This window comes from Corvus hawaiiensis, chromosome 11 (genome assembly GCF_020740725.1).
Source record: "Corvus hawaiiensis isolate bCorHaw1 chromosome 11, bCorHaw1.pri.cur, whole genome shotgun sequence".
Lineage (NCBI taxonomy): Eukaryota > Metazoa > Chordata > Aves > Passeriformes > Corvidae > Corvus > Corvus hawaiiensis.
The window spans coordinates 23,856,738-23,883,214 of record NC_063223.1 but is presented as its reverse complement, the minus strand read 5'-3'; the positions used below and the strand labels follow the sequence as shown (position 1 = coordinate 23,883,214).

At 42.1% G+C, this 26,477-nt stretch overlaps 1 protein-coding gene across 3 annotated transcripts in view; it reads left to right on the top strand.

Annotated features, from left to right (window-relative positions):
* The window catches only part of BICD2 (BICD cargo adaptor 2), a 61,498-nt gene that overhangs the window by 24,235 nt on the left and 10,786 nt on the right, over nucleotides 1-26,477 (top strand). For 2 of the 3 annotated variants that reach the window (XM_048315594.1, XM_048315595.1), the window contains exons 2-6: nucleotides 12,366-12,578; nucleotides 17,840-17,992; nucleotides 20,803-21,255; nucleotides 22,234-23,253; nucleotides 24,316-24,467. In XM_048315594.1, the coding sequence (XP_048171551.1) occupies nucleotides 12,366-12,578; nucleotides 17,840-17,992; nucleotides 20,803-21,255; nucleotides 22,234-23,253; nucleotides 24,316-24,467 (1,991 nt within the window). Of the gene's footprint in view, nucleotides 1-5,903; nucleotides 5,987-12,365; nucleotides 12,579-17,839; nucleotides 17,993-20,802; nucleotides 21,256-22,233; nucleotides 23,254-24,315; nucleotides 24,468-26,477 lie in introns of those variants that run through there. The other variant, XM_048315596.1, reaches the window with a different exon arrangement.

Sequence of the window (26,477 nt, the reverse complement as noted above, 5' to 3'; positions counted from 1 at the left end):
TTTTATAAAGCTCTTCATGCAAAGGTCCATGAACAGCAGAGCTCACATGAGCACAGGTAATTTTGACATATTCAGGAAGTGATTCCACACTTAGCATTAGTCTCCTTTAATACTTCAGTGATTAAAAATCTGCTCAGGTATTTTAAACAATTAGTCTGAGTTTTTAAAATTTATTTTGTTTTCCCCCAAAGTGCCTCATGTCCTGGTTCGTTCTGCTACCAACAACTAACAGGTATTTATATGTACTGGGCTGTGTTTATGCAGCCGTATTTCTGACTCCTTGTAGAGCAGGGTTTGTTCACAGAAGCCTCTACTATTGTCACATCAGAGGAAGCCTCTATGCTGGTAAACAAGCAGCAGGGTAATAAGCTGTACATTACATATGTTTTTCAGGATGCAACTTACTTCCTTGTGTTATTTCTAGAGTGGGTGTGCCTGCGCAGCAGGCAAGCATTGTTCTTAGGAGGATTCCTCATGCAATGAGATGCTAATGCTATTAGCTATTGTATTAAAAAAAAAAAGGAAGACATTTACTTGAGTATCGCTGAAGGATTTCGTGCTTACTGTTAGCCATACAGATAAAACGTCCTTGGTTAGGGAGCAAAGCCAGTGAAGAGGATGGAAAGAGTTTTCTATCACTGCTCTGTGTGTGTGTGTGGTCCTTTGGTTACCAATAATTAAAGAGCGAGTGGAAGCTGTGTCTTCGCATCCCTAAACTCTCAATCTTGCTCCCAGTTAAAACAATTATCTTCTCAGTTCTCTAATTATTCAAATGCTGGGTTGGGGCAGAGGAGGTGAGAGAGAGGTTAAACTTAATTTCTTGGCACTGGCTGCGGAGCCAGGGAGCAGTTCCTTTGGTGCCAATTTAAACTCTTGGTTGACCTTGTAGAAGCCTGCAGTTAAACATCGGTTGCGTAAGTAGATTGTGCTCATATGTAGTAAGTAATCTTTCTTGTGTGGGAACAAGGATGTTCTATCTTATGCTTTATTTTTATGCTCCTTTTATAGAAAAGTAGTTCATAATATTGCAGTAACTCTTTTTTAATTCCGGAGTTAATCACATTGAAGCACGTTCAGCAGGCTTTTACGCCAGTAGATGGGCAGCCTGATACTCCAAATTTCTACAACGTCACTTTGTTTCCTTACTGTGTATTACTTAATGGTCACCTAAGGATAAGTGAGCTCTGCTGCAGGGTTGCGCTGCAGTGACACTCTGGGAGGTGTAATCCTTCTCCAGCTCACACCACAGCATTTTATGGAAGGCAGTGTAGAATTATTTTGTGTGTTAGCTGGGCTTTCACCAAAGAAAGTGTAAACCATTATTTTAACAAAATGAAAGCCAGACCAAGGACTGGACTCTCTCCTGGAGTGTGCACAAATCTTCACCATTGCATGACCTCTTGGAAAGTGCTTGCTGTCAGTATGGAGTGGGCTGACATGGTGGGAAGTGATGTAATGTTTTGAAAAGCATCACAATTTCACTGAAGGTGCCAGATCTCCTGTGAGCTGTTGTTTGTGAATCTATGCCTGCTGCTTAGTTAAGGTTTCTGTTTGGTCCCTGGGGATATTTGAGTCCTACTCCTAAACTTGTGAAAATGTGAGAGCTTTTGCCATGGTGAGGAACAAATGAGGAGCTGAGGCCTGTATGAGTGTACTGGCATCCAAGTGGTGGCTGGTCCCAGGCTGAGCATGGGCTAGGGCTGTGGATGAAGGAGGTGGTGGTGCTGGGCTGGAGATCCAAGATTGCCAGGAGGAACTTGGTCACACCTGCTACTTGCAGGGCCACACACATTCCCAGTGCATATGCCCGACAGACTTCAGGAAAACCGTTGTGTTCAAATAGAAAAAAAAGATTTTTCTTGCGAGTCATATGTGGGGCAGTTAAACTATTTCCATTTTTGGTCTAATGTGAAGGACAGAATGCATATACTGGCTTTGCTAAATATAAGTTGGTTTTAGTAAGTTTATAAGTTGTCTTTGGTAAGTATAAGTCCTCCTAACTTTAAATACAGCTACATACACGTTTAGAGGACTGAGATCTCATTTGATTTTTCTTTCATGCTGTTGCAGAATCTTTTAGTGGTATTGTTGTGTTTTAACTCTATCCAGCCTCCAAACCCCACACAGCCACTCTCTCACTCCCCTACCAGTGGGATCAGGGAGACAGTCGGAAGGATAAAAGCTAGAAAATTTGTGGGTTCAGATAAAGACAGTTTAATAACAAAAGCAAAAGCTGTGCACACAAGCAATGCAAAGCAAGGTATTAATTCACTGCTTCCCATGACTGGGCAGGTGTTCAGCACCTGCAGGAGAGCAGGGCCCCATCCCGCGCAATGGTGACTTGGGAAGACAAATGCCTTCACTTCATATGTCCCTCCTAACCTTCTTCTTCCCCCCAGCTTTATATCCTGAGTATGTATCTGAATATGATGTCACATGGTCCGGAATATCCCTCTGGTCAGTTTGGGTCACCTGTCCTGGCTGTGTCTTCTCCTAGTCTCCCAACTCTCTTTACAATATGGCAGTACAAAAAGCAGAAAAGGCCTCGTCTCTATATAAGCCCTGCTTACCAATAAACAAAACCAAATTATATCAACCCTCTGTTCAGTACAAATCCAAAACATAGCCGCTTACTAGCCACTGCGAAGGAAATTAACTCTGCTCCAGCTGAAACAAGCACAATAATGAAATTTCAGCTGACCCTGAAGATAGCATTATGATGCACAAGGCTCAGTGAAAGGGGACACATTAGCATGTGCATGGCTGGTGTTACTGAGCAATAGTTAGCACGTACCTCACTGTCAGGTTATGTCCGTAGGTTGAAGGTGATATTGAAATTGGCCAGATAGAAACCTTCTAACACAGTTTTGAGTATTAGAAAGCAGGCATTCTTTATTGCAGCCGCGGTTGCTTGGAGGATCCCTCCTCTGTCAAGTGCCCTGGTAAACAGAGTTTTTAACATACGCACTGGTTACATATTCATTAGCTATCCCTGCTTACATCATATGTACGTGTTACTTTATTTTACATAGTTGCACCCGTTATTGGAAGTCCTTGTATGTTCTTTGGGGTATTCTTTGATGGTCTTCAATTTCTGTTGTCTTTTTAGGTGGCTGTTTCTCAACCGCTGCTTTTGAGTAAGTGCAATATCATTGTTTTGCATGGCTTCTGCTTTGTCAGCCTTATCTATTTCTGCAAGGCTGCATTGTTCCCTTTATTTGATAAGAGTAAAAAAATTGTTCTATTCTACTATCCTTATCAAAGGTGAAGATGAGGAGGAAGGCAGTGATGTCAGCAGAGGTACTCCATGATGCGTTTGCTCAGTTTCCAGTGATTTATTGATCAGGTGCTTACTGAATAGCAGTGGGTATCTTTTGATTAGTAGCACTAGATGAAAGTTTTTTCTTCTATGAATTATGACAATAAAGGCTGTGTGAGGCATGTACTTAAGATAACCCTGCATTGTCCTTTATGAAATGTGTAATTTCAGTAAGATGTTGTTGAGTTTTAAGTAAAGAGCTAACATTTTAAGAAGGAACAGGCTGCTTCTAAGTTTCTAGTGTCCACTGCACCCTTTGAAGGTTCATAACATATCTTCTCAGGACTAATTATGGGCTTTAGTGAAATTATTCTTAAAGGTCAGCTGCGTGTAATACTTAGAGATCACTGCTCCTGGTTTTCAGTTTCTAAAAATTATTTCATTATAGATAATACCTACATCAAGTTTCTGCACTGTCATTTGTAATGCATGTCCTGACAGGTGCTTAGTTCGAGTGCCTGCAGAGGAGCGACAGTCTTAACAGGACACCACCGTTCAGAGTCCATTTGCAGTCACTTCTTGTTTCATATGCAGGGGAAGATGACCCAATGACCTGCTTAACAGGATCAGCTGATGTTGTGAACTGGCCTGTATGAATAAATAATTCCATCAAATTTAGCAGAAGGGTTTAAAAATTAGCAATTGATGATCAAATTTCCTGCAGCATGACTTCTGGGAAGAGTGAGTTTGAGCTGCGTTTTGATACCACAATGGGCAGGTAAGGGCACCCTTTGCACTTGTAAGTAGAAATTTCTAGCCTCCTCTGCTGTCAAGCTCCTAAACGGTGCTGATGTTCAGCAGCATTAACTCCTTCTCCTGCACATCTCCATCTTTCTTTCCTTTGAGGTCTCATCTGGAGCTGTGTAGATGTTGCTGGCAGCAGTTCATTGATCTGTTATGATGCACAGCAGAGAAAGATGCCTCAGTATAGCTTGTTTTATGTTTTTCCTTAACACATCAGACATAAAATTATCCTGAAAGGAGTACTTTTTTCTGTTGGCTTGTGTGTCATTCCACCTCGACTTTCTGCTCTCACGTGCACCTTTTCTTTATTTATAAGAAAGCACAAATGTATGCTCACGAAAACTTCCATTCCTCTCTGGTTTAAACTCAGTAGAATGCGATCGGGTCCTTTCTAATTCTCCTTCCCTGCTACAGTTACAGTAATTTTTATTACAAAAAAACCCCAGCTAAAACCAGAATCCCAAGCCTTGGCTGAGTGCCCATTGCAGTCACTGAGAACAACTGGAGTAGCTGCTGGTTGGTACTTGCTGGAGGGCTGTGCAGAGGGCTGTTGGCTGTGTGGCTTTCCTGGGAAGGTGACTAAGGAAGAAAGCAGCGGCAGGTTTTGAGGTGGCCATGGGGACACCGTCCTGCCCACTGTCTCCAGAGCAGGACATTGGGGATGAGGAAATGCTCCACACCGTCAGTAAATGTACTTTTGATGTCAGTAGTCACATGTGTTTGTGAGTGACAGAGACCACATTTTGGGAGGATATGTATTTAGCTAATTTATAGCGTGAGCTTTGAAACAAAAGTAGCATTCACATCAAAAGCAGCATTCACATCCACGAGGGTGGCGATGCCCACAGTCTTTCATGGCAGTGATGAATGACAGTGGTGAATGAAATAGCTTGTGAAGAATGTCCTTGGCTTTTAACTCCAAGCTTTCCAAGACCACTGCTTGGAGGTCAGAGTGGACAGTAATGAGTCCTGGCAGGGCTGGCTTTGCTCCCTTGACACCAAAGGGAGAGAGCATGTGTACCTTGATCACAGTTTGGTGCCTGCAGCTGATGGAAGGGAGGATGAGTGCTGATCTCTGTTAATCAGTACAAAGCCTCCTGAAAATAAAAAAGACTTGAATCACTCTTGAGTAGTGGTAGAGAGCAACTGAAGGAAAGTGTCTTGTTTGATGTTTAGTCTCATGACTTTTATCCTTGTTTTTAAAAAAAGGACATCTTGATTAATGGCACCTCTTTTTATTGGGGGCTTGGGTTCTGTTTAATTTTTATGGGTAAACCATTTTTTTACTGCGAGAGTAGCTAATGATAGCCTTCTAAAAGGGGCAGTTTCTGCAAATCCTTCTTGATCTTCAGCACAAAAGCAATAGAAACCCATCTGCTAGAGTGCTCCCAAACCTCACCACAAAGGTGAGTAGGCACCTCTGTGTGTGTTTCCTCTGGTGATGGATGTACATGGTGCTGCTCTCCTGGTGCATGCATGCATCACTCTGCTTTTCAAACTTGATTGAGAAAGTCAAGGAACTCTTTTCAGACAAGCTCTCCTTTATTGCCTTTCTCATGTATTTATGTCGGCTTTTCTTGTCAATGAGTTTGAAACTAATTCCTCTTCTTCCTAATACACATCTTGGAGGAATGTGTCCATGTTCTGGTCTGCTTGTGGTGGTGCAGCAGCCGTGTTAATGTGACTGAGATAGCAAGAAGTGCTGAAGCATCTCATAAACATCATTGTTTGAGTGAAGGAAAGGGTTAATGCCTCATGCTGCTTCATCTGTTGAGGGTGGTTACCATCATATAGCAGTGTTTCACTGCAGAGAAAAGGCCAGTGTGGCATTTACTAATGACTGCCCCTGCTGCTTAACATTTCAGCATCATGTATGGCTGGATGCGCAGCCTAGAAAATGGGAAGAAATGAGGAGATGAACAGGTAAGGGAGGCTTCATTTGAGAAGAAATGAGCATGGGGATCGATAATGTCCAGAAGTTGATTTGTATTGTGGAGTTCTGTGCTCTTTTAAGATTTTCCTCCCTCTTCCTTAGTTTTTCAGCTCATATATAAGCAATTGTGTCTCTCTGCCCCCTCCCTACTTCTTTAAATGGAGAACACAAGCTTGGGTTTACTTGACAAATGAATTTTTAAGCAATTTATCTTATGAAATTCCTTCACTGATATATTTGTGTTGTTTTCTGCTTGCTTGGGTGTGTTTCTGCATGGCACAGGAACCTCCCTGTCATTTTGACTGAGTATGAGGGAGATGTTACTTGCTCTGTTTCCTCATCTGTGTCATCTGAGGGCAGGTGGGCTGTGACTTTCCCTGTCAGTATATCTGCTTTAAGCAGCTATGAGACTTTTTTTTGCCCTTCCCTAGTTGCCATGGTTCAATGTGTGTAAGAAGATAGGTACAGAGTGAAGGTAGTGCCCTAGAGACAGTGCAGGGCAGCCTCCAGAGCCTCTAATGATCCCTGTCCAGCACCTGGATTCTGGTCAGCTCTCAACAGGCCTTTAGGGACACCAGCTCTTTGCAGAGGTTCGTAGAGCGTTTGAGATCACACTGGGTTTGTTGAGAAAAAGCCCTTTCCAGCATCACCTTGGGGGGTTTTATTTGATAGTGGCATCCCAGTATTTTGTGTTAGTCTTGATTTTAGCAGTCTAGTTCAGGAAGTCCCAGAAGATATGGAACCATAACCAGCATACTTTGGATGATTTTTGGGCTAAGTAGAGGTCAGGAGTGACAGACCACAGAGGCTAATAAGGCAGAGCTGTTCTGATTTTCCTGAAGGCCCTGGAGTCTTGCTTTTGAGCAAGACTGAGATCAATCTTTGCATCTCCCATATCACAGCAGCTGTTCTGAGAGAAGCATTTGGAATTCTCCAATAAGCGTATTTCAGAGATTCTTCACATTTCATGCGTTCAGTGAACAGCTGTGCTGTGATAAAGAACTTTCAAAAGGTCATGTTTAAAATCTTAACAATCTTTTTAAGAACTTGATATCTTAGCAGTATGCTAAACTTCACAGAATTGGGAAAACTTTCTTCTCAAAGCTTGGAGTTTTATAGGAAAGCATCCTTCACTGTGCTGGGTTTCATGCAAAAAACTATCTGCATCTGCGTGATTGAGATCTTGTTCCTCCTGCAACATAAATAGATGAATCTGTGTAATCATCAAACCTAGAGGAAGCTTAACCTTTTCTTAAGTCTGTCTTTTGGAAATCAGTACTTTAAACTCAGTCTAAATGTAGTTTGATCCAGGGCTTCATTTGAAGTGAGCTGGGTTTGACCATTTTGCGTAACATTGCAGTTTTTGGATGAGTCTGCCTCATCCATTTGCTGTCCAGATCCTTTTTTCCATTTGTAATTGTTGTGGAGAGCTTTGAATTGTTGAGATTTAAGACATCATTGTCTGAAGATTAAATTTGTATTAATCTCCTTGATTTAGCAACAATATTTTCTGGGCTATTTAAGAATATGCTGGCATGTGTTTTCTACATGCCTTGAGTCTGCTGATGTAAGTAATTCAGCAAACGTGAAATTTGATTTAATAGCATTTTCAGTACTAATTTTGGTAAACCTTCACCAGCAAATTATGGTAAATTTTCCGTGGGTTTCATGTTATAATTGGCCTTTGGGAAAGGCTGCCTAGTGTATTTGAAATAAGAGAGGAGAAGGACCTCGTGGACTGGCATGTCTGGTAGGGGATGGCAGCTTGACCAAAGGAAACCTGTCAGGGTTTCAGTCGATTTGCAGCTTTGGCAGCAGGTTATTAGCAAGAGCCAAAAATTAGCATCCAAACGATTTGGTGCACTTCTCTAAGCTCGCTGCCCTCAGACCACATAAATGCGAGCCCCCAGCTGGGAAGTGTTTCATGTTTGCCTGGTCCAGAGGTAAATGGCTATACAGAATTTGGGGTTATCTGTTACAGAATTTGAGGTTGTGTGTTGGGGGTTAGAGGTTCATTTATGTTAGTTTCAGATGGTGTTAAACCCAAGGAGGGCTTTTGATGTGTGTCCCGTGCAGCTTTCTGAAGAGATAGTTGTGAGTAAATTGTAACCTTTGTCCAGCAAAGTGCTTTCCCATGCATTGACAAGCACAGCTGAGTAAATAGCAAGACAGCATTTCGGTTCATGAACTCTTTGATTTTGCTTTTGCCCTGATCTTGGGAATCTGGAAGATAAGAACTTTGATAATCCCTTAACATTAGTGTCTCGTAATTCCTAGAGGCAGCTGTTGAGCAGAACATGGTGTTTTGCTGTCGCGATAGAGGGGAAACCCAGACGCTCAATATGAGTGATCAGCAGGAATCCGATTTATTGATTGTACCAGAACTCCTTATATACTAACAATAATAAGCTTTATGCATATTCGTAACGGCGCATTCTAAGTGGTTCACGTTGATTAAGCTGATTCTAAACCCCTCCTTAGACCCCCCTTTCGTGGTCAGCAGTTCTGCCTTTTTCCCTGGCCTTCTAACCACAGATGTCCATTGTTTTGCTGCCAAAACCTAACCTTGCTGGCTCTGCAAATAAACCCATAGTTCAGCCATAAGACTCAGTGGTGGTTCAGTTACTGAGCAAGATCCATGTAATATTCTGTAACTTCAGTTGTCACATAGGATGTGTGGTGCATTGTCTTATGAGACCTTGCTCAGCTAGCTGCAAGGGCCTATGTGCCCGTTCTCACGTAGCCAGCTTCTCAGATCAGTAAGCTGCAAAGAATCTGTATATCCCGAATCTATATGTCCCTTTTCACGTGACCAATCTCTCACAATTCCCCTGTTTATATTAGTTTGAGCAAGCAAAACTCCCTGAGTTAGTTGATCTACACGTTTGGCTAAACAAGAAAATATAATGTGTGCTCCAAGCAATAGCAAAAGTATGATGCCGACCGATCTAAGACCTTCTTTTATGAGACTTACGGCCCAAACTCCAAGTCCTCCAAAGGTCCCTTGAAACCATCTATCGAAAGGACTGTCCTGAACAGTGAGCTTTTTGGTATGTTCATTTTGCAGCCCTCACATCAGAAACTTTTATTTTGTGAAGAGATATTCCAAAGCCTATCATTCCAATAAAACTGTGAATAGTTTTCTTCCCTAGTAGACGGAAATAGAGGTTTTGGAAGAGGAGGAAGAGCAGGGTAACTTTGACTTCTGCTTCTGTGTTTTAGATAATGTTAAAGTAAAAATAGATGGGCAGGTGCTGGACTCCAGGATGTATGAAGGTTTAGGGGTTTCATGCATAGCAGTAAAAAGTGAGTTTTCCTTTTACTAGCTTGATTTAAGACAGGTCTGGGCTGTAGCTATGGCAGGTAATTGCATTACCCTGTAATTTTGCACAATTTTGTTAAAAGTTACATTTCCTGTTCTACGCAGGAATTATGAAAATGGTTTGTAACAGTGATGTCTGAGGTTGTTTCTAAGTACGTACAAGAAAGATAACAAAGCTTGGTTAGAATGGGAGTGCTTTTCAAGTGTTCTCTTTTAAATGCATGCAGCTTGAATTGTTCCAGGCTGCCTGTCCTGATGACCATGGCTCTTAAGGAGGTTTCTGATGTTCTCTGTGCGTCAGAGTCCGTTTACTCACAGTTCTGTACTCCAAACAGTCATACTCAAGCTAACAGCAGGGTTTCTGCTGACACTTCACAAGCACGCTGGCTGAAAGCAAATAATAGCCTTACTGCACAGCAATAACTGTAGCCCACAGAGAACAGCGGCTTCCTTCAGTGGGAGTGACCATGAGCTTGTTTCTGTTAGTGTGTGTGAGCAGTTCTGATTTGGTTGGGTCAACTGTGCCAGCTGGGACAAGCCATAATAAAGGGCAGTTTCTGAAATGGGAGCCTCACTGTTGTAGTGAATGGAAAAACCTCTCACACATAAAAATAGTGATAACTTATTGAACTTCACCTTGCCATCACCAGAGAATAAGAGAGTTGTGATTGATGTCTCAAAAAACAGTGAATGGTTGACAGTGGACCATGGAATTAACAACACACCTTCAAGCCTCTGAACAAAAATACACATTCTTATACGGAAATGTGGGAAACCTGTAAACTGATGAAAAACTGTCGTGTAAGAGTAAGATTTTAAATACAGAATTCATTGCTGTAGGATTTTACTGAGGCCAAAAATGCATAAACCTCTGAAAAATAAAGGGGTATTTTACCTGGATAACTCAATGTTAGTAGCTCTTCCAAATTTACATTAAGCATTCTCCTTCGAGGCTTAAGGCAATCCCCAGCTTGGGGAGATTATGTGGTTTGTTGCACCTTTCTCTGAAGCATCTGGCATTAGCCTCTGTAGAAGACAGGATACTGGATTAAAAAAAAAGCCCAGTCTCATCCTCTGTGGCAGTTTCTGTGTTTAAATACTTGCTGTCAATTGTGACTTGGGCAAAATGATGATAGCTTCTTTCCAGATGTTAAAGAAACCCAAGGCCTAGCATCTGCCTTGGAACTTTCACAAGCAAATTAGTCATTATTCTTAAGAATCCCTCCCTTAGTGGCATTACTGAGCTCCTTGATGGAATTATGCCTGGACTCTGAGGTCTGGCTGATCAGCTGTGGCTTTAAGTGTCCTGAGCTTCCATTTGCTATTTTGGCATCCTGCAGCTGAGCAAATTGTGCTACTTCACTGGGCAAGGAGATGCCCATTGTCCCTTTCTCTGTGCCAGAGATTTGTCATTCATGCTGGTCTATAAAAGGTGGATCTTACACTATTCTTTTTTCCTGTAATAAGTTATTTGAGGAGCTGGCATGCTTTTGGTTATCCCTTTAGCATTTATGGAGATCTTGGGTATTAGGCTTTTAAGCTGCTTTATTGAAATTCATTTGACAAGGACTCGCACAGATGGTGCTTTCTGTCTGAAATATGATACTTTTTAATTTCCCTTAGGTCATCTTGATGAATCTGGCGAGAATTTCTGCAATGGATATGTCTCCTGTATCTCTGACTTGCTTATCGGAGATAAAAACTTAGTCTGATAGGAGCAGTATCTGGGTGCCTTTAATTGTAGGCAGAGCTAGCATACTTGATCAGCTGTTTCAGCCCTGGTATAGTCAGTAGTTTCTGTGTTATTAATGTGCCTGCTGTAATACACAGAAGTAATAAAACACTGAAATCTGTTTCTCTTCAAAGCAGATTTGTTTTTCTTCTCTGACGGTATTTTTCTGAAGAGCTGGCAAAAGATGATAAATTGAAAATGCATGACTAGATAAGGAGTTTCATGAGATGCTTCTCTGTCCTTGACTTGGCCTGATATTAATGTTGTCTAGGAAAATCTGCCATGTTTTGGCATCCCAAAAAGATGCTAGGGCACCTGAAAGCTCCAAATACACCTTGGGTTGGATTGTGGTGCAAGAGTGAAGATCGCATTTTTAATCTCATTGAGTATGGCTGATCTACCAGGCAGTGTGTTACAAATATAACTGCTGGAAGTGGCCAGCTCTGCTCTCCAACATGTGCCAGTGATAGCCACAGGCTGTTCCGTACCACAGCAGCTGGGGTGTCTGTGTGGGCTGGGGGCACATGTGGAGAACACTACCACAAGGGCCATCACCGGAAAGGGTTTTAAGCAAAATGAAAACCCCCAAAAAGAAATGTGAGGAGGCAAAATAATGCCAATTGCAGGACTAGCCAGAGGCAGGCTGTGCTGAGTGGGTTAGATTTCTGACCTGCCTCTGAGTGCCTTTGCTGGCACACTGCTGGCGATTGATGTCTCGAGCTGGCTGGGGGATTGTCCGCTGACCTACTTCAGCCAGCGTGACCCCACTGGCTTAGCCTGGATCCGGACCAGCTCTGCCGATGTCGCCAAGCCCAGGGGAGGGGCTGTATTCTCCAGGCAGGAGCAGCTGCAGGGAGCTCCCAGCCTGGGAAAGGAAACAGGCTGCTAATACCAAATGTGTTGTCAGTGATTCTGGTTTTGTAAAAGCAAATCTGACCCCACTATAGAGAATATGTGCGTGCAGCAGTGCCTGGTCATCTTGCAGTTGTCTGGTTGAAAGCCAGTCTTGTTTTAACAGCAGAGTCAAGTCAGTACATTGTTGTTTCCTCCCACAAGGGTTTATATGAGGTTCTGCTTAAGCATTCTGCATCACAAAACGCTGTTTGGGTGCTGCGGTTTACTTTCAAGGGCACAGTGTTGGCCACTTAGTAGCATTTGGAAATCTGACCCCAGAACTGGAGGGTGTAGGAAAAGGTTATGTTCCTTTGCCTCAAAGAAATATGTGAGGGTAAATGTTTTCAACTATTTAAAATTGAAGTTACTTATGCAGAATTATAGGTTTACTGATAAAAGATGTGTTTTCTGACTGTCCTAGGCTTTTGGACAGGCCCATACCAACCACAAGAAGGTAGCAGCAGATGGAGAGAGCAGAGAGGAGACCTTGATTCAAGAATCAGCTACCAAAGAAGAATACTACATGAAGAAGGTTATGGAGTTGCAGACAGAATTGAAGCAGATCAGAAATGTCCTTGCCAACACACAATCTGAGAATGAACGCCTTAATTCTGTTGCACAGGAACTGAAGGAGGTGAGTGAAGATGCACAGGGTGCACTGCAGCTTGGATTTGTTACATTTTCTGGTGCTATGTAACCAAAAAAAGGGGAAGATTCTTGAGCTGAAAGGTGATTTGACAGACACATGGCCGCATGTTTGGCCATGCTGGTGCTGTGGGTACTGCCCAGCAGTACCAGTTCCAGAATTGCTGCCTTAAAAAGCAGAGAAACCTGTTTAGGCCAATCACAGAGACCCTTGGATGTACTTTTTCTGCCTCATTCCCAGAGCAGATTTTCTTGCTGCAAAATATTTGTGGCATAATTTCCCTTTTTATCCCTTTTTCCTCCCTATTTTCTGAAGGTGTGGGATTATAACAAAACACTGAAGTGCGCAAAGAGAGGGATAGTAAAGTTTCTAGTCTTGTGTTTTCTCTCATGAAGTGATGGCTTTTATGTAGTTGCTTAACATAATACTTGAAAGTAGCTTTGACCTTTTAGTGTTTTACTACTGAAACCACATATTTTTAAGGGGAAATAATCACTGAGAAGTTACTTAAAGAGTTTAATTACTTATAAAATCTGTAGCTCAGCAGAAGTCTTTGTGGCACTGGTGCAGAAATGATTGTTTTGAGAGCTCAAACCGTTGCTTAAATTCAGACTGGTTAAACTACCGAGAGTGTAAGACACAGATGGATGGATTAAACAGTCAGCAGTTATTACGCCTGAGCTTTCCTACACCTTCCTTTGAAGCACTGGGGACTAGTCTTGTCTAGTCCTGAGCTAGTCAACTGGCCTCCCCTGCCAGGAGGGGAGGCTATCCAAGAGCCCACATCTGAATCTCAACTTATTCCATGCGACCTCAGCCGCAAGTGTCTCATGCAATATTTTTTAGGACATAGTAACAAATATGTGGATAATACTTGGTGTTAAAATCAATGAGGTAACGTGAGTTACTTCTGTGGAGGTGGGTGGATTCACTGGTGCCTCTGGTTGGGGTGTGACAGAGAAGATTTGTGGTGCAAACTGTCACAAGTGATCAAACGGGCCAGTCAACTTCTCCTTTAACTTCGTGGAACAGAATTGGAATCAAGCCTTGTCCTTAGACAGGGAAGCAGTTCTAGAAACACAGACACAACCTTTGTCTATATTTCCCAACCTTTGAGACCAGCTTAACAGAAAAGCTGCCCACCTCAGAGGTAGCATGGTGTCTGTGAGGGATTCCGGTCACTTCTCAAAGTCTGCTAAGCGGCAGAGTTCCAGTCTGCTCCCAGTGTCACTGCAACTGGAGGCGATTTTTCTTTCTGGATACTGCCACATTCCAGTCACCTTTGCTTGGAGCTGCATTTTTCTTTATGAAGCCCTTTTCTTTATGAACCCACAAAACATGTGGGTTTGCAAGATTTCAGAGTGAGTGTTGTCTTGTGCTTTGTTCTTCCACCTCTCCCATTTCTTCTTGTTAAAGGATTCAGTGGCAACCCTTCTAATGGAAAAGTGTCTGAGCTTAAAGGCTCTTGCAGAACTGATTAGCTGTGGGTTTTTTGGCACCTTCTGGGCCCAGATGGAATGCTCAAACAATACCCCACAGCAGTGTAGAAAATACTTCTTGATTCACTGCTGATTTTTTTGAACTGTGCATATGGACGTGTATAAGAAAAATAATAATGCTAAAAATAATGTGAAAATACACAAGTTACATCTGGACTGAGCAGCATGACTGGAAGTCAGCTGCTGGACATGCTCCAAATATAAAAATGGCTGTTTGTGGGTTGGTAAGATGATGTTTTATTGATGATTTTGATGGACTTGACAGTTTTAGGTTGTTAATGGTTGGTGATGATCTTAAGGGTCTTTTCCAATATAAATGATTATATGGTTTTCTTCTACCCACAGCAACAGAATATATAGGAGTTGCTGTCCTGTCTGACTGCACTGTTGTTTCTTCCAAAGTGTCTGCATCTTTTTTTTCCATTATCCAAGAATAACGCAAGAGGGAATGATCATACCTAGAAATACTTACTGCATTAAGAATTAAATCTAAACCTAGAATTAGTAATAAATTTGGGCAAACTAAGCTTTGGCTCTTGATGATGATAACGACATGTAAAATCAGGTGTGAGTGTGTTGACTACAGCGGAGAGCTCAAACTGACCCGCGGATCATGAACTGATGGAGTTCAGAGTACCAGAACCCATATCAATGTCACACCTTGTCTTGACAGATCACTCTTTGCCTGGTGACCTGGAGGCTGCTGTGTAGTGCCCAGAACAAAGGAGGGAATCAGCTAGCTGATGTTTTTCTCTCAATTATTTTAATTCTCAGTGTCAAAGTACATGCACCTTTGTTTATATGCTGGGGTGTAATAGAAAAAGCAGGTGCTAAGGAGCAGGCTTCTGACAGTATTGGCAGGACAGTAGTTGTGTTTTTGACATGCAGGCAAGGGCAGATTCAGACTGGTCCTGAAGGAATCCCTGCTCTTTCTAGTACCAGTGCCGCTCGGAGGGGCCTCTTGCAGAACCCTTCTGAGGCAGAGCTGAGAGTGTGAAAAGGCTGAAGACAGTCTCTCTAGTAGCAGGAACAGGACAGTCTGTGGCCTTTTGATCAGGCAAAATCACTTTCAGATCATGGTCTTTTTCCTGGGCAGGATGGATGGGAGGCTTTGCATAGTGGCGATATACTCTGGGTTGAGAAGCTGAGGAGTTTGTCAGGTAGATGAACACTCAGTATGATTTTAGGGCCATGAGTTCTCCACCCAGCATTTTAATATATCATTATCACTGTATGGGTTTTTTTTGGGTGGAGGTGTGACTTGGTCCAGCTGAGCACCTGGTCAGACATTCCCATGTATTCCAGCCCCTCTTCTCTGCTGTTCTTAAGGCAGAGGAAGAAGAAAGATGCCACTTAGTCGCTGAAGCAATAAGGGTCAAAGGAAGGTTCAGACTCTTCAGTAGGTCAGCTCACCTTTTATAGAGACTAGAGGAACTGTGAAACCTGTGAGAGAGAACACATGCAGTGTACGTCTGTCTTAAAGTACATGAATACCACTTTCTATATGAGTAATAGAAAAATCTGATCTAGGAAGGATGTAGTAGCTTTAGCTTCTCTTTCCTGTGGAAAAATCCCACTCTTTGGTCAGTTATATGAGATCACATGGCATCCGATTAAATCTTGCAGCTTGCAAGCATGCACATTTATTTGACAAAAAAATTCTAAGAGTAAGCTAAATGCACAGCTTGCTAACAGCCAATAAATCTGGGTCAGATCTCCTGTCTCTGGTCAGGAGACAAGGGAGCTATTTTTAAATCTGGCTTTCCTGCACACATGGAAATAGAATGATTTTTCTTGTGCTAGACAAACAGGACAATACTTTCACACTAAATAATGAGCTCTTGCTGTTGCATTAAATGAAATAGGCAGGGTTGGACAAAAACCATTCTTTCCTCAGACCAGACAGTCTCGAAAGGCAGTTTCCAGGCATTGAGCTCTGCAAAGATTAGATCATCCAGGGAGGAAGAAGAGCAAAGCAGCCTGAATGGTGGCGAAAGAAGCTCACCAGTAGCTTTGTGGGAGGTCATCCATTGCATTTCACTTACTTGGGAGTGGGGAAAATAGTATGATGATTGGTTTGATCGAGGCTTTTGCAATCGGTTTAAACAGTTTAGATTATCTGGCCGAAGGCGCTTTCTGCCAAAGGCAAGAGGTCTCCACTGGAGTTTTTAGGGAGACATACAGATGTGAATTCATGTCAGCCCTCAGCTTTCCCTGTGACCCTGGGTTTGTGCAAAGGTAGACAGACAACACTTGCTCAGGCATGGAATATGGGCTATAGCAACTTGCAACTTGTAATTTGCACTGGTGTACTGTAGTGTCTGCTTGCAGCAATTTTGATTTCTCAGTATGCTGTGAAGCTGTGCTCTCTTTGTGGCTAAAAACAGGCAGACAGTTTTATGGAGTCTAATCTTTACCTGATATGTGAGGGAATTGTAATTTAAATTTATTAGAGGATTGCAGGTGGTTCAGTATTTGTGTTCAGAACATGCCAGATTCAAATCTTTGCACATGCTCCTGCTGCAAACATTTCCCTTATCTCAATGTGTTGTAGGTGCCTGTTGATACCTGTGTGGTTACTCAGTGGATCTCTGCTGCACGCTCTCAAGGGCTGAGGCTATATTTAGCCATCACTGGCATGCCTGTGTCTGGCCAGGAGTGGAGAGCTTGGAGGGAATTTGAGTTTGTAGGCCAGAGGCTGAAGCTTGCTTGGCTGGGCTGCAGGATGGGTGAGATCAGGCAGCAGGTCCCCATGCCCGAGCTGAAGTGACAGGCTGCCTCTGTCAGCAGGTAGCAGTGGTTTTGATTTAGAGCTGTGGAAAACCACCCCATTGCATCATGGGCACGGCTGCAAAAATACTGTTTTTCTAGGCAACTGTGTTCCGTTTGCCTTTATCTGAAGCTAATTCTGTTAATGTTTTAGAACATACTTTTCACTTTGTATGAATTAAGTGTTTGAAGATAGGGCTTGAAGGAAAATAATACTGGAAAAAATAAAAGCTAAGTACAGTGAGCCATTCCCATAGCTGGATATGTTCCAGCTCATTTTATTTAAGTGTCTGCATATATTCATGAAAGATCCCAAGATCATACTACAGCAATATATTGGTTTTTACTTCTTGTCTATCTCAAAACAATGGTAACTTTTTATTTGAAGTCTTTCATTAAGTCCTGCATAAGTCTTGGAACTGAGGGAGTGGAATATTTTATGTCAGCCAGTTTCTAATTTTTTCTACCTGAGATCTTAGATTTCATGAGTTTTAACTCTGTGTCTCTCTCCAAAAGGATTCATTGTATCATACTTTCCACTTATTGCTTTGGGCATAAAGAAAATGTCTATTGAAAAGCAGCAACAAATGCGTATCCAAATAAGAACATCTGGAGTCATCTGAATCTGTCTTTCTCTTGTGAGGAGGTCCTTCTTGTTAAAGTGGAAACAGATTTGGGCACTGACTTCTGGTCTGGAAAACTTTTGATGGTTACTACAGCAACACAGGTGTGAATGCTGCTTTCCTTGCTTGTTTCTTGACTTTTTTCTGAGTCAACGGTGAGAATTTGTGAGAAAAGCAAGAAAACAAAATCTAATTATTGTGTAAATGACTTGGTGTTCTGTAATTTCAGGGGGTGAGGGGAAGAGTTTGTTTCAATATAACTTAATTAATTAGCGCACATAAGAAAAGATACAAAATTTTGGAATTTAATCGTAGTTGACCAAATTGCCATCATTTGGGGGTTTGTTCGTTTTTCCAGGTCAACCAGAATGTGGAGATCCAAAGGGCCCGCCTGCGAGATGATATCAAGGAATATAAATTCCGAGAAGCACGTTTGCTCCAAGACTACACTGAGCTTGAAGAGGAAAACATCTGTCTCCAGAAACAAGTGTCTGTCCTGAAGCAAAATCAGGCAAGTTTTCCAACCAGTGAGCATTGCTTCGGTAGCACCAGTTAATTTCCTGTGTTGCAGTATGGTTCTGTCTCATTTGAACACCCAACTACTTATTTTCTACCTTTGTACTACTTTTGAGACTGTAAGCTCTTTAGCACCAAGAGTTGTCCCTTCTGACTACTTATACAGTCATAGTACTTTATTGCATCTACTTTGACTTCCACGTCCTTCCATCACCTTCTCTCTCTCTGATGTCTCTATCACTCTGCTTTGTTACTTGGTTTAGTCCTTTTGCTACAGCAGTTTTTCAGTGTCTCTTTACAATGCCCTCCATCCATCTGTCTTCCATCCTTTCCCTTTTACAGTATCTGGAAATGGGGGTGTTTCTGAAACGTATGTTTCAATTGCTGCTTAATCCTTACATTCTCTCTCCATTTCTGCGTTCCTCTTCTCTTCTAGTTACTTTCAATAAACTTGAAATGCTGTTATAGTTGCTCTGCACTGTCACACCTGTGTGACTGCTTGTCTGAAAGGTCACATTTAATTGTGCAGTTCCAGCTATTTCCAGAGTTTTAGAAAACTGCATTCTTGGAACTTCTTAAGAACTTCCCGGAATTATCATTTGTGGAGCTAATTAGCTTAGGCGTGGTCTTGGCGTGGTTCACTTATCTATCAGTGTGGGACTTGCTATTTTTATTCTTCAGGTGCTTGTCAGTCCCATTGCATAAATAAAGCTCAGGGTTCAACTGAGAAAGTGAAGGACATAGACAACAAAGACGCTGCGAGGGCTGGAGCCTCTCTGCTCTGGAAACAGTTTGGGAGAGCTGGGAGTGTTCAGCCTGAAGAAGAGAAGGCTCCAGGGAGACCTTCCAGTACCTAAAGGGACTCCAAGAAAGCTGGAAAGCGACCTTGGACTAGGGGGAATGGCTTCCCACTGCCAGAGGGCAGGGATAGATGGGATATTGAGTAGAAATTCTCGGCCGTGAGGGTGGTAAGGCCCTGGCGCAGGTAGCCCAGAGCAGCTACGGCTGCCCCATCCCTGGAAGTGTTCCAGGCCAGGTTGGACAGGGCTTGGAGCAACCTGGTGTAGTGGAAGGTGTTCCTACCCACAGCAGGGGGAGGAACAAAATGAACTTTAAGGTCCCTCCCTGCCCAAACTATTCTCTGATTTTACAATTCCATGATAATATTCCTAAAATAAAAGTTCTTGAGAAAACTCAATGTTAATATCATCTGTTGTAGTCAGCACATAGTAAAATCTCTTTAGGTTTTGCTGCAGAACTCCTTCAGTGTTCCCAATGAAAGCTGCCCTGTCAAACTAGATATGTGGGATATTGAATGTATTTTATTTATCTCCAAGTGAAACTCTATGTCAGGTTTTATTACTTTGGGCCTCACTACCCAAAATGGGGTTCCAGGTTGGACCTGTTCTCACCTGCATATATTTGGTCTAATTATGCAGTTTTGGGTGCCCTGACATCGTGTAGTAGGGACAAAAGGGGCTGTTGTACTCTAGAGGCACACTGGAAGAGAGAGGGAAATGGTAAAATCGAACCTATGTAGCTGGTTACTTTTGGGTTTTACCTTTTTTTCTCGTTCATCATATTCAGCAGGTGAAAGTTCCCAGCTCCATGTTCACATTCTAGAATAACAATATTGGAGAATGCTGCCATTCTGGGCTGAGCCGAATTTAACCTCAGATGCTATCTTGATACTTGCTAGTAGTTATTGACTGCTGTATTTGTATTCTGGAAACTTTGAAAATAGACTACAATCTGAAATATTTTATCTCAGTGGAAGTACACGGAACCAAGAGCTCATTCTTTTCATGGCAATGGATTATTTAATTTTCTACCTTGTCCTAATCCTACTTGATGAACTTTTAAGTATTCTAGTTTTTAATTATTCTAGTTACTGATGTAACTAGAAGCAGCCATCAAGTTTTCCCAGGCAACATTGAATTAACGTACTTGATTCCTGGTTTGTAAGTTGGGTGTGGTTCACCATTCCCAGGTTGCTCTATGTTGACATCTAAAATTCATTTAGCAATTGGCAAAAAATAAATAATGTGACATATCATGTGGTATGATTTCCTTTCTTTCAGGGTAGGGAAAAATATTCTTTGTTTGCTTCCTCCCTGCTTCCCCCAAATGAATAAAAATTTTACATTAATCGTTTGTGTACATAATTTCAATGCAAGAGAGGTTTAGAAAAGTGGAGTATTAAAGGTAATACATAGCATGCCGTCAAACTCATCAACATGAGTCTCAAGTGTAGAGTCTGAATTGTAGCCCTTTCAAGATGTGCTGAAATGATGATGAGAGAAATGCTAAAGCATTTTATTTTGAATGTATAAAAGCACAGCTCGATCACAGTTTTAACCCAGTGGTGTATTCGAAAGGCAGTGAAGCAGAGTGTCGAAGTGTACCTTGGTCATGCCAGGTTTTGGAAAGGTGAAGCTTGACTTTGTGGGAAGGTTGGCCAGGGAATTTGTTAATCAAACAAATGTTTGCATGCAGTGCTAGGAAAGCCTGTTTTGGTATGACTCTGTATCAGACACACTGTATCTCCCACCTGTCCTAATTGAACTGGAACAGATCAGCTCATTTGACAGTTTGCTTAGTGAATTTATTCTATGGGCTCTGTGAAGGTAAATTACATAAGCCATGTTTACAGTCATAGTGCTAAAACCAGACTCCAGAAATGGAAAAAGTATTCTATTAGTACAATATTTTAAGTGAAATTAAACATTCAAAAGCAAAATGACTTGTTGCCTTGCAGGCAGACATTTTCATTAGAGGTTTTCCCCCCCATTTGTATATCTCCAGGTGGAGTTTGAAGGCTTGAAACATGAAATCAAAAGGCTTGAAGAGGAAACAGAGTTTCTCAATAGTCAGCTGGAAGATGCCATCCGACTGAAGGAGATCTCTGAGCGCCAGCTTGAGGAGGCCTTGGAGACACTGAAGACAGAGCGGGAGCAGAAGAACAACCTTCGGAAGGAGCTGTCTCACTACATGAACATCAATGATTCCATGTACAACAGCCACCTGAACATCTCTTTGGATGGGCTGAAGTTCAGCGATGAAGTCACAGAGCCCAATAATGATGAAATCATGAATGGATTTGAACAAAACTGCCTCAGCAAACTCAGCAATGGCAAGAACAGTACTTCAATGCCCAAGAAAAATGAAAGCTTCCCTCCAGCCCCAAGTCTGGTTTCAGATCTTCTGAGTGAATTAAACATTTCTGAAATCCAGAAGCTAAAACAGCAGCTTGTGCAGGTAAATGGGTTTCCTAAAGAGCTGTGCACTTCCAAATAGCTCCTAAAGTTCATTTGGGATGTAATTTCAGTCTTTTCAGTATCTCACATGGCCACCATACTGTTCATACTGTATTTTTAAAGGTTTCAATTGATTTAGAATTTCGGGATGTTAAATGTTTGTCAGTGAAAAACCGCAGGTTTTTCTTTTCCGTCCTTTTTTTCAATGCAGTGAAATTGGCAGTCATGTCCTTTCCTTGGTGGAAAGTTCTAATGCATCTCCTGTGCAGTACTTGCTGTGTCTACTTCATTATGTCACTAGCAAGAACAATAGTGGTTTGTTTCAAAATTGAAAGTTACTCCAATCACCTTCATCAAAAAGAGGTTTTGTACTTATATTTTCTGTAATTAGTTCAAAGAACATGAAGTCTTAATCAGCACCAAGCATTTCTGTGCTACATTTGTGCAATTAGGAGGTTGGAGAGTTTAGAACAAGGTACACATTTCTGTTTCCTACTAATATTTTGTCAAGCATGTTTTAAATTATCTTCTATAAGAAAAAGCCCTTTGCAAAAATACTGTCAGAATTTTTAAAAATGAGAAATTTAAGAGGAGAAGCTTGAACAAGTTTTGGTATTTCTGAGTCTTTCATGAAGTTCTGAGCTTTCACCATAGACTAGCTGCATATTTTCTAGAATTTACTTGATAATTTAGATGATAGCAATAAACTTCAGCTTGTCTTTAGCTGAAAGGAAGTTTTCACAGTGAGACCTTCAGCTAGGGAATAAATGTGCATTTTGAAGTGGAGATAAGAAAGAACTGGCAATGAACACTGTACTTGAGATAATTTTAGAATACACTGTATAGCCTGTCCCATAATGTGCAAGTGATTGGTTTTCTGTAACCATATGGACCGTTGGCTAAGTTGTTGTCTCTTAGAGTAAAACCATTTAGTTGATACAGTTCCCTTGACATAGATGTCTGTGTTCCTGCATTTCAGATGGAAAGAGAAAAGGTTACTTTGTTAACAACACTGCAGGAATCTCAGAAGCAGCTGGAGAATACACGGGGAGCCCTCTCAGAGCAGCATGAGAAAGTTGGCAGGCTCACTGAAAATCTGAACGCCATGAAGAAGCTCCAGGCCAGTAAGGAGCGTCAGTCTGCCCTTGACAATGAAAAGGACCGAGATAGCCATGAAGATGGAGACTATTATGAAGTTGACATCAATGGGCCAGAGATCCTGGAGTGCAAGTACAAAGTGGCTGTGGCAGAAATTACTGACCTGAAAGAAGAGCTCAAAAATTTGAAGGCAAAATACAAAGAATGTGAGTCTAAGTATGAGGAAGAGAAGAGTAGATACGAGACTGAGAGCCAAGCTCTCACTGAAAAGATCACCTCACTGGAAAAGTCCAGCAGGCACGATAGAGAACAGATGACCAGGCTGGAGAAGGAGCTGAAGAAAGTCAGTGATGTTGCTGGAGAAACACAGGGCAGCCTCAGCGTGGCCCAAGATGAACTAGTCACCTTCAGTGAAGAGCTGGCCAATTTATACCACCATGTCTGCATGTGCAACAATGAAACTCCAAACAGAGTGATGCTGGACTACTACAAGGAAGGTAAAGGTGGACGCAGTAGTCCAGAGGCCAAGGGAAGAAGGTCTCCCATTCTTCTTTCTAAAGGGCTGTTAACGATTGAGCTGGGAAAGGCAGAGAATGGAAGTGGTGACAGCAGTCCATCCCCAGTGTCATCTTTGCCATCCCCTGTGTCAGATCCTCGAAAGGAACCGATGAACATTTACAACTTGATTGCTATAATTCGGGATCAGATCAAACACCTGCAGGCTGCTGTGGACAGAACAACTGAGCTGTCCAGGCAGCGCGTTGCCACTCAAGAACTTGGGCCGGTGGTGGACAAAGACAAGGAAGCTCTCATGGAAGAAATCCTGAAGTTGAAGTCCTTGCTGAGCACCAAGAGGGAACAGATAGCAACTCTGAGAACCGTGCTGAAAGCCAACAAACAGGTAACCAGGTCTTAGGGATTTGAAGGTTACAGTGTCAGGGAATTAGGTCATAAGCACAAGAGAATTTATCTTTGAGGTCATTCTGCCATTCCCTCAGCTCTGTGGAGCTTTCGTTGCTGGTATTCAGCTAGTCCGAGGCTGAAGCCGGCTGTTCCGTTAGAGGTCCATTAAGTGGGACCCAGCTGTCCCACTTAAAGCCGAGCACTGGGGCTGTAACTGACTTCAGCTTCTCACATACTCCAGAGACTTCATTAAGGTTAAGGTAGCTTCAATCTACTGTCTGTCTGAATTAGATCAGGTTATATTTAATGTAGGACACCTAAAATGAAGAGGTAATCTTGCTTTCTACTTGAAAGAATTCTAGTACTTACCCTTAGAAGTGTTCTGAAATTTAAGTACTGTTCTCTCTCAAACTGCAAAATAAAAGAGAGCCTTTCAAGGAGAGAATGTGATACAAGAATGTGGTCAAAATAACAGGGGTGAAAGGTAAAATCAGTCTTTGGGGATTCGACATTCAACAACGTTAGCAGTGCAGTAGATGAAAATAACTGCCATTAAAGCACCACATGGCACGCTTCGCTTCTCTAAAGTTAAATTGAAATTGTCTTTAAAAAAAAGTGTAGTGTTGTTTAAGAATGAAATAGACACATTAAGTTTTCTTTTTCACATTTTAATAAAGATGTCCCAAATGTATGATAGGCAGAATGCTATAAGGGTTAGAGAACTGTGCTAGTGATTGACAAATGCATTTAAATATCGAGATACTAAGTAGATTGTTTTGTTCCTTTGTGTTGCTAGTAGATAGGTTTCACTACATCTATATTATGTAACTTCCTTGATGCTGCTACATGGTTAATGGGAGTAGGAGATGGCTATGTCTGTTCCCAGTGTTCAGAAATGAAATTTTATTTTATCTGTATAAGATAAGTTGACCACAAATTTAACGTTCCAGTACAAAGAAAATGTTTCATTATGTGAATAGTGATTAAAAATCTTCTAGCCAGCCATTTGATTAAGAGTTTCATTAAATGTTATGATTCTGTTCTCGCTGGTAACCAACAGACTGCAGAAGTAGCCCTTGCCAACTTAAAAAGCAAGTATGAGAATGAGAAAGCGATGGTTACGGAGACCATGATGAAGCTGCGAAATGAGCTGAAGGCTTTGAAAGAAGATGCTGCCACCTTCTCTTCCCTGAGAGCTATGTTTGCTACAAGGTAAAGAGTATAATGAACTCAGCAAAATTTAATTATTTGCTTGTGTGAGGAAGAGTTGAACATCCTTTCCATCCACCCTGCAGAGAGTGGAGTGGTGCATTCTTTTTCCCAAGGTCATTGCTTGCAAATGTGTGTGTCTGTGATATGCTCCTGTTGCTACAAAACATAAAGCTGTTGTGGCAGTATTTATTCAAGTTGGCTGAGAGATTACCTGCTATTCCTAGTTCTTGAAGCCGTTAGATCTGAGAAGGAGTGATATTTAACAATGCAAAATGAGCATTTATTGTACACTGAAGATGGGACTCTGCTTTACCTTGATGACCTAGAAAAAGGTAAAGATGTTGCAAACATCTTGGTATTCTTAAGTTGTCCATCCTGCAGTTGGCGTCTGTCATTTCATTGACCTGCGTCAGCTGATTTGGTTGCTTTGTCTTTGGAACTTGCTTCTGCTTCTTAGTTGTGCTTTGTGGTGTTAACAGACCTAAAACCTTGCTGACACGTAGAATCACTGAATCATCAAGTTTCGAAGAGATCTTTAAGATCATCAAGTCCAACTGTCAACCCAGCACTGCCACTTAACCCCTAAACCACATCACCCAGCACCGGATCCAGATGCTCTTTGAACACCTCCAGGGAGGATGACTCCACCACCTTCCTGGGCAGCCTATTCCAATGCCTGGCTACCTGAACAGTGAAAACATTTTTTTAATATCTACTCTGAATCTCCTCTGTCTCAGCTCAAGGCCATTTCACTCTCACTGCAGGCATGGCAGAAGAAATTGGCCCCACCTCACTACCACCTTTCAGACAGTTGTAGAGAGCGATGGGGTCCCCCCTGAGCCTCCTCTTGTCAAGACTAAACAAACTCAGCTCCCTCAGCGGTTCCTCATGAGTTTTCACTAGCCTTGATGCCCTTCTCTGGATGTGTTTCAGCCCTCCAATGCCCCTTTTGAGGTGAGGGGCCCAAAAAATGAATGCAGTACCCGAGATGTGGCCTCACCAGTGCCCAGTACAGAGCCAGTACACTTTATCTAAAAATGGTCAGTTTCAGCTTGGGGGGATTCACAGGGACACCCCTGGCAGTGTTCATTTGCCATGAGTCCCTAAATGCATTCCAGGCCTTGCCTTAGAATGCTGTTTAATGTAACCTAGACACCTGCTTTTAAGCTAATCCACAGGGACTGGGGGAGTCTGTATGTGCTCTGTGCTGCTTCTTTCTTTTCGGTCTCTGGACACTTCAAAAAAGGGAAACAAAAAGCCAAGAAGGGTTTTCTCTGTCACCTGCTAAGGAGCACCATAGTAAGGAATCACAAGGATGCAAATGAGGATTCCTCATTTTCAGAGGTACTTCTGCAGCAGCTCTCATGTTCCTTGAATAATCTTTGGCTTCCTGGTGATTCAGCCTTCCTCAGCTGTATTTATGCATAGAGTAAGTGTGGAAACCAAGAAACGCTAAAGGTTGAACTGCGGCAGTTTGTTCTGCCAAGGAATGGAATACCCTGTACAGTCTGGATTTGTCCTATTTTCTTTCCTCTCCCTCTCTGTTTCTGGAGTGTAATTAATATGCAAAAATTGCAATACCTTTGTTAGTTGTAGATCAGCTTCAAGCTGGGAGGAATTGGAAGCAGAATAAAAGTTTTTCTGAAAGAAACAGACTTAGGAGCTCTGTCCTGACATTCTCACAGGGAATTGTGGGTGAATAGAGGTAGAGTGAGCTGTGTTTGGAGATGTACAACAGACTCCCCTGCCTAAATGAACAATTGTAATTTCTATCAGTTATTATGATATGCTTGATAACTGTAGTGAAAAAAATGAGCCAGGAACAAAGGAGGACTCAAAAAACTGAGGATGGAGTGAGTAGAGATGTGGCCTTCAGAGCCTTTTGTCTTAGGAGCATTCCTGAGCCTAGCATGGCAGCCTGGCCTTGGAGTCTGCGTCTAGCCTGAGATGGTGACAGTTACACGAGATCGTGAAGAGTTGCTCTGTTCTCCCAGTGTGCCCCGTGTTTCA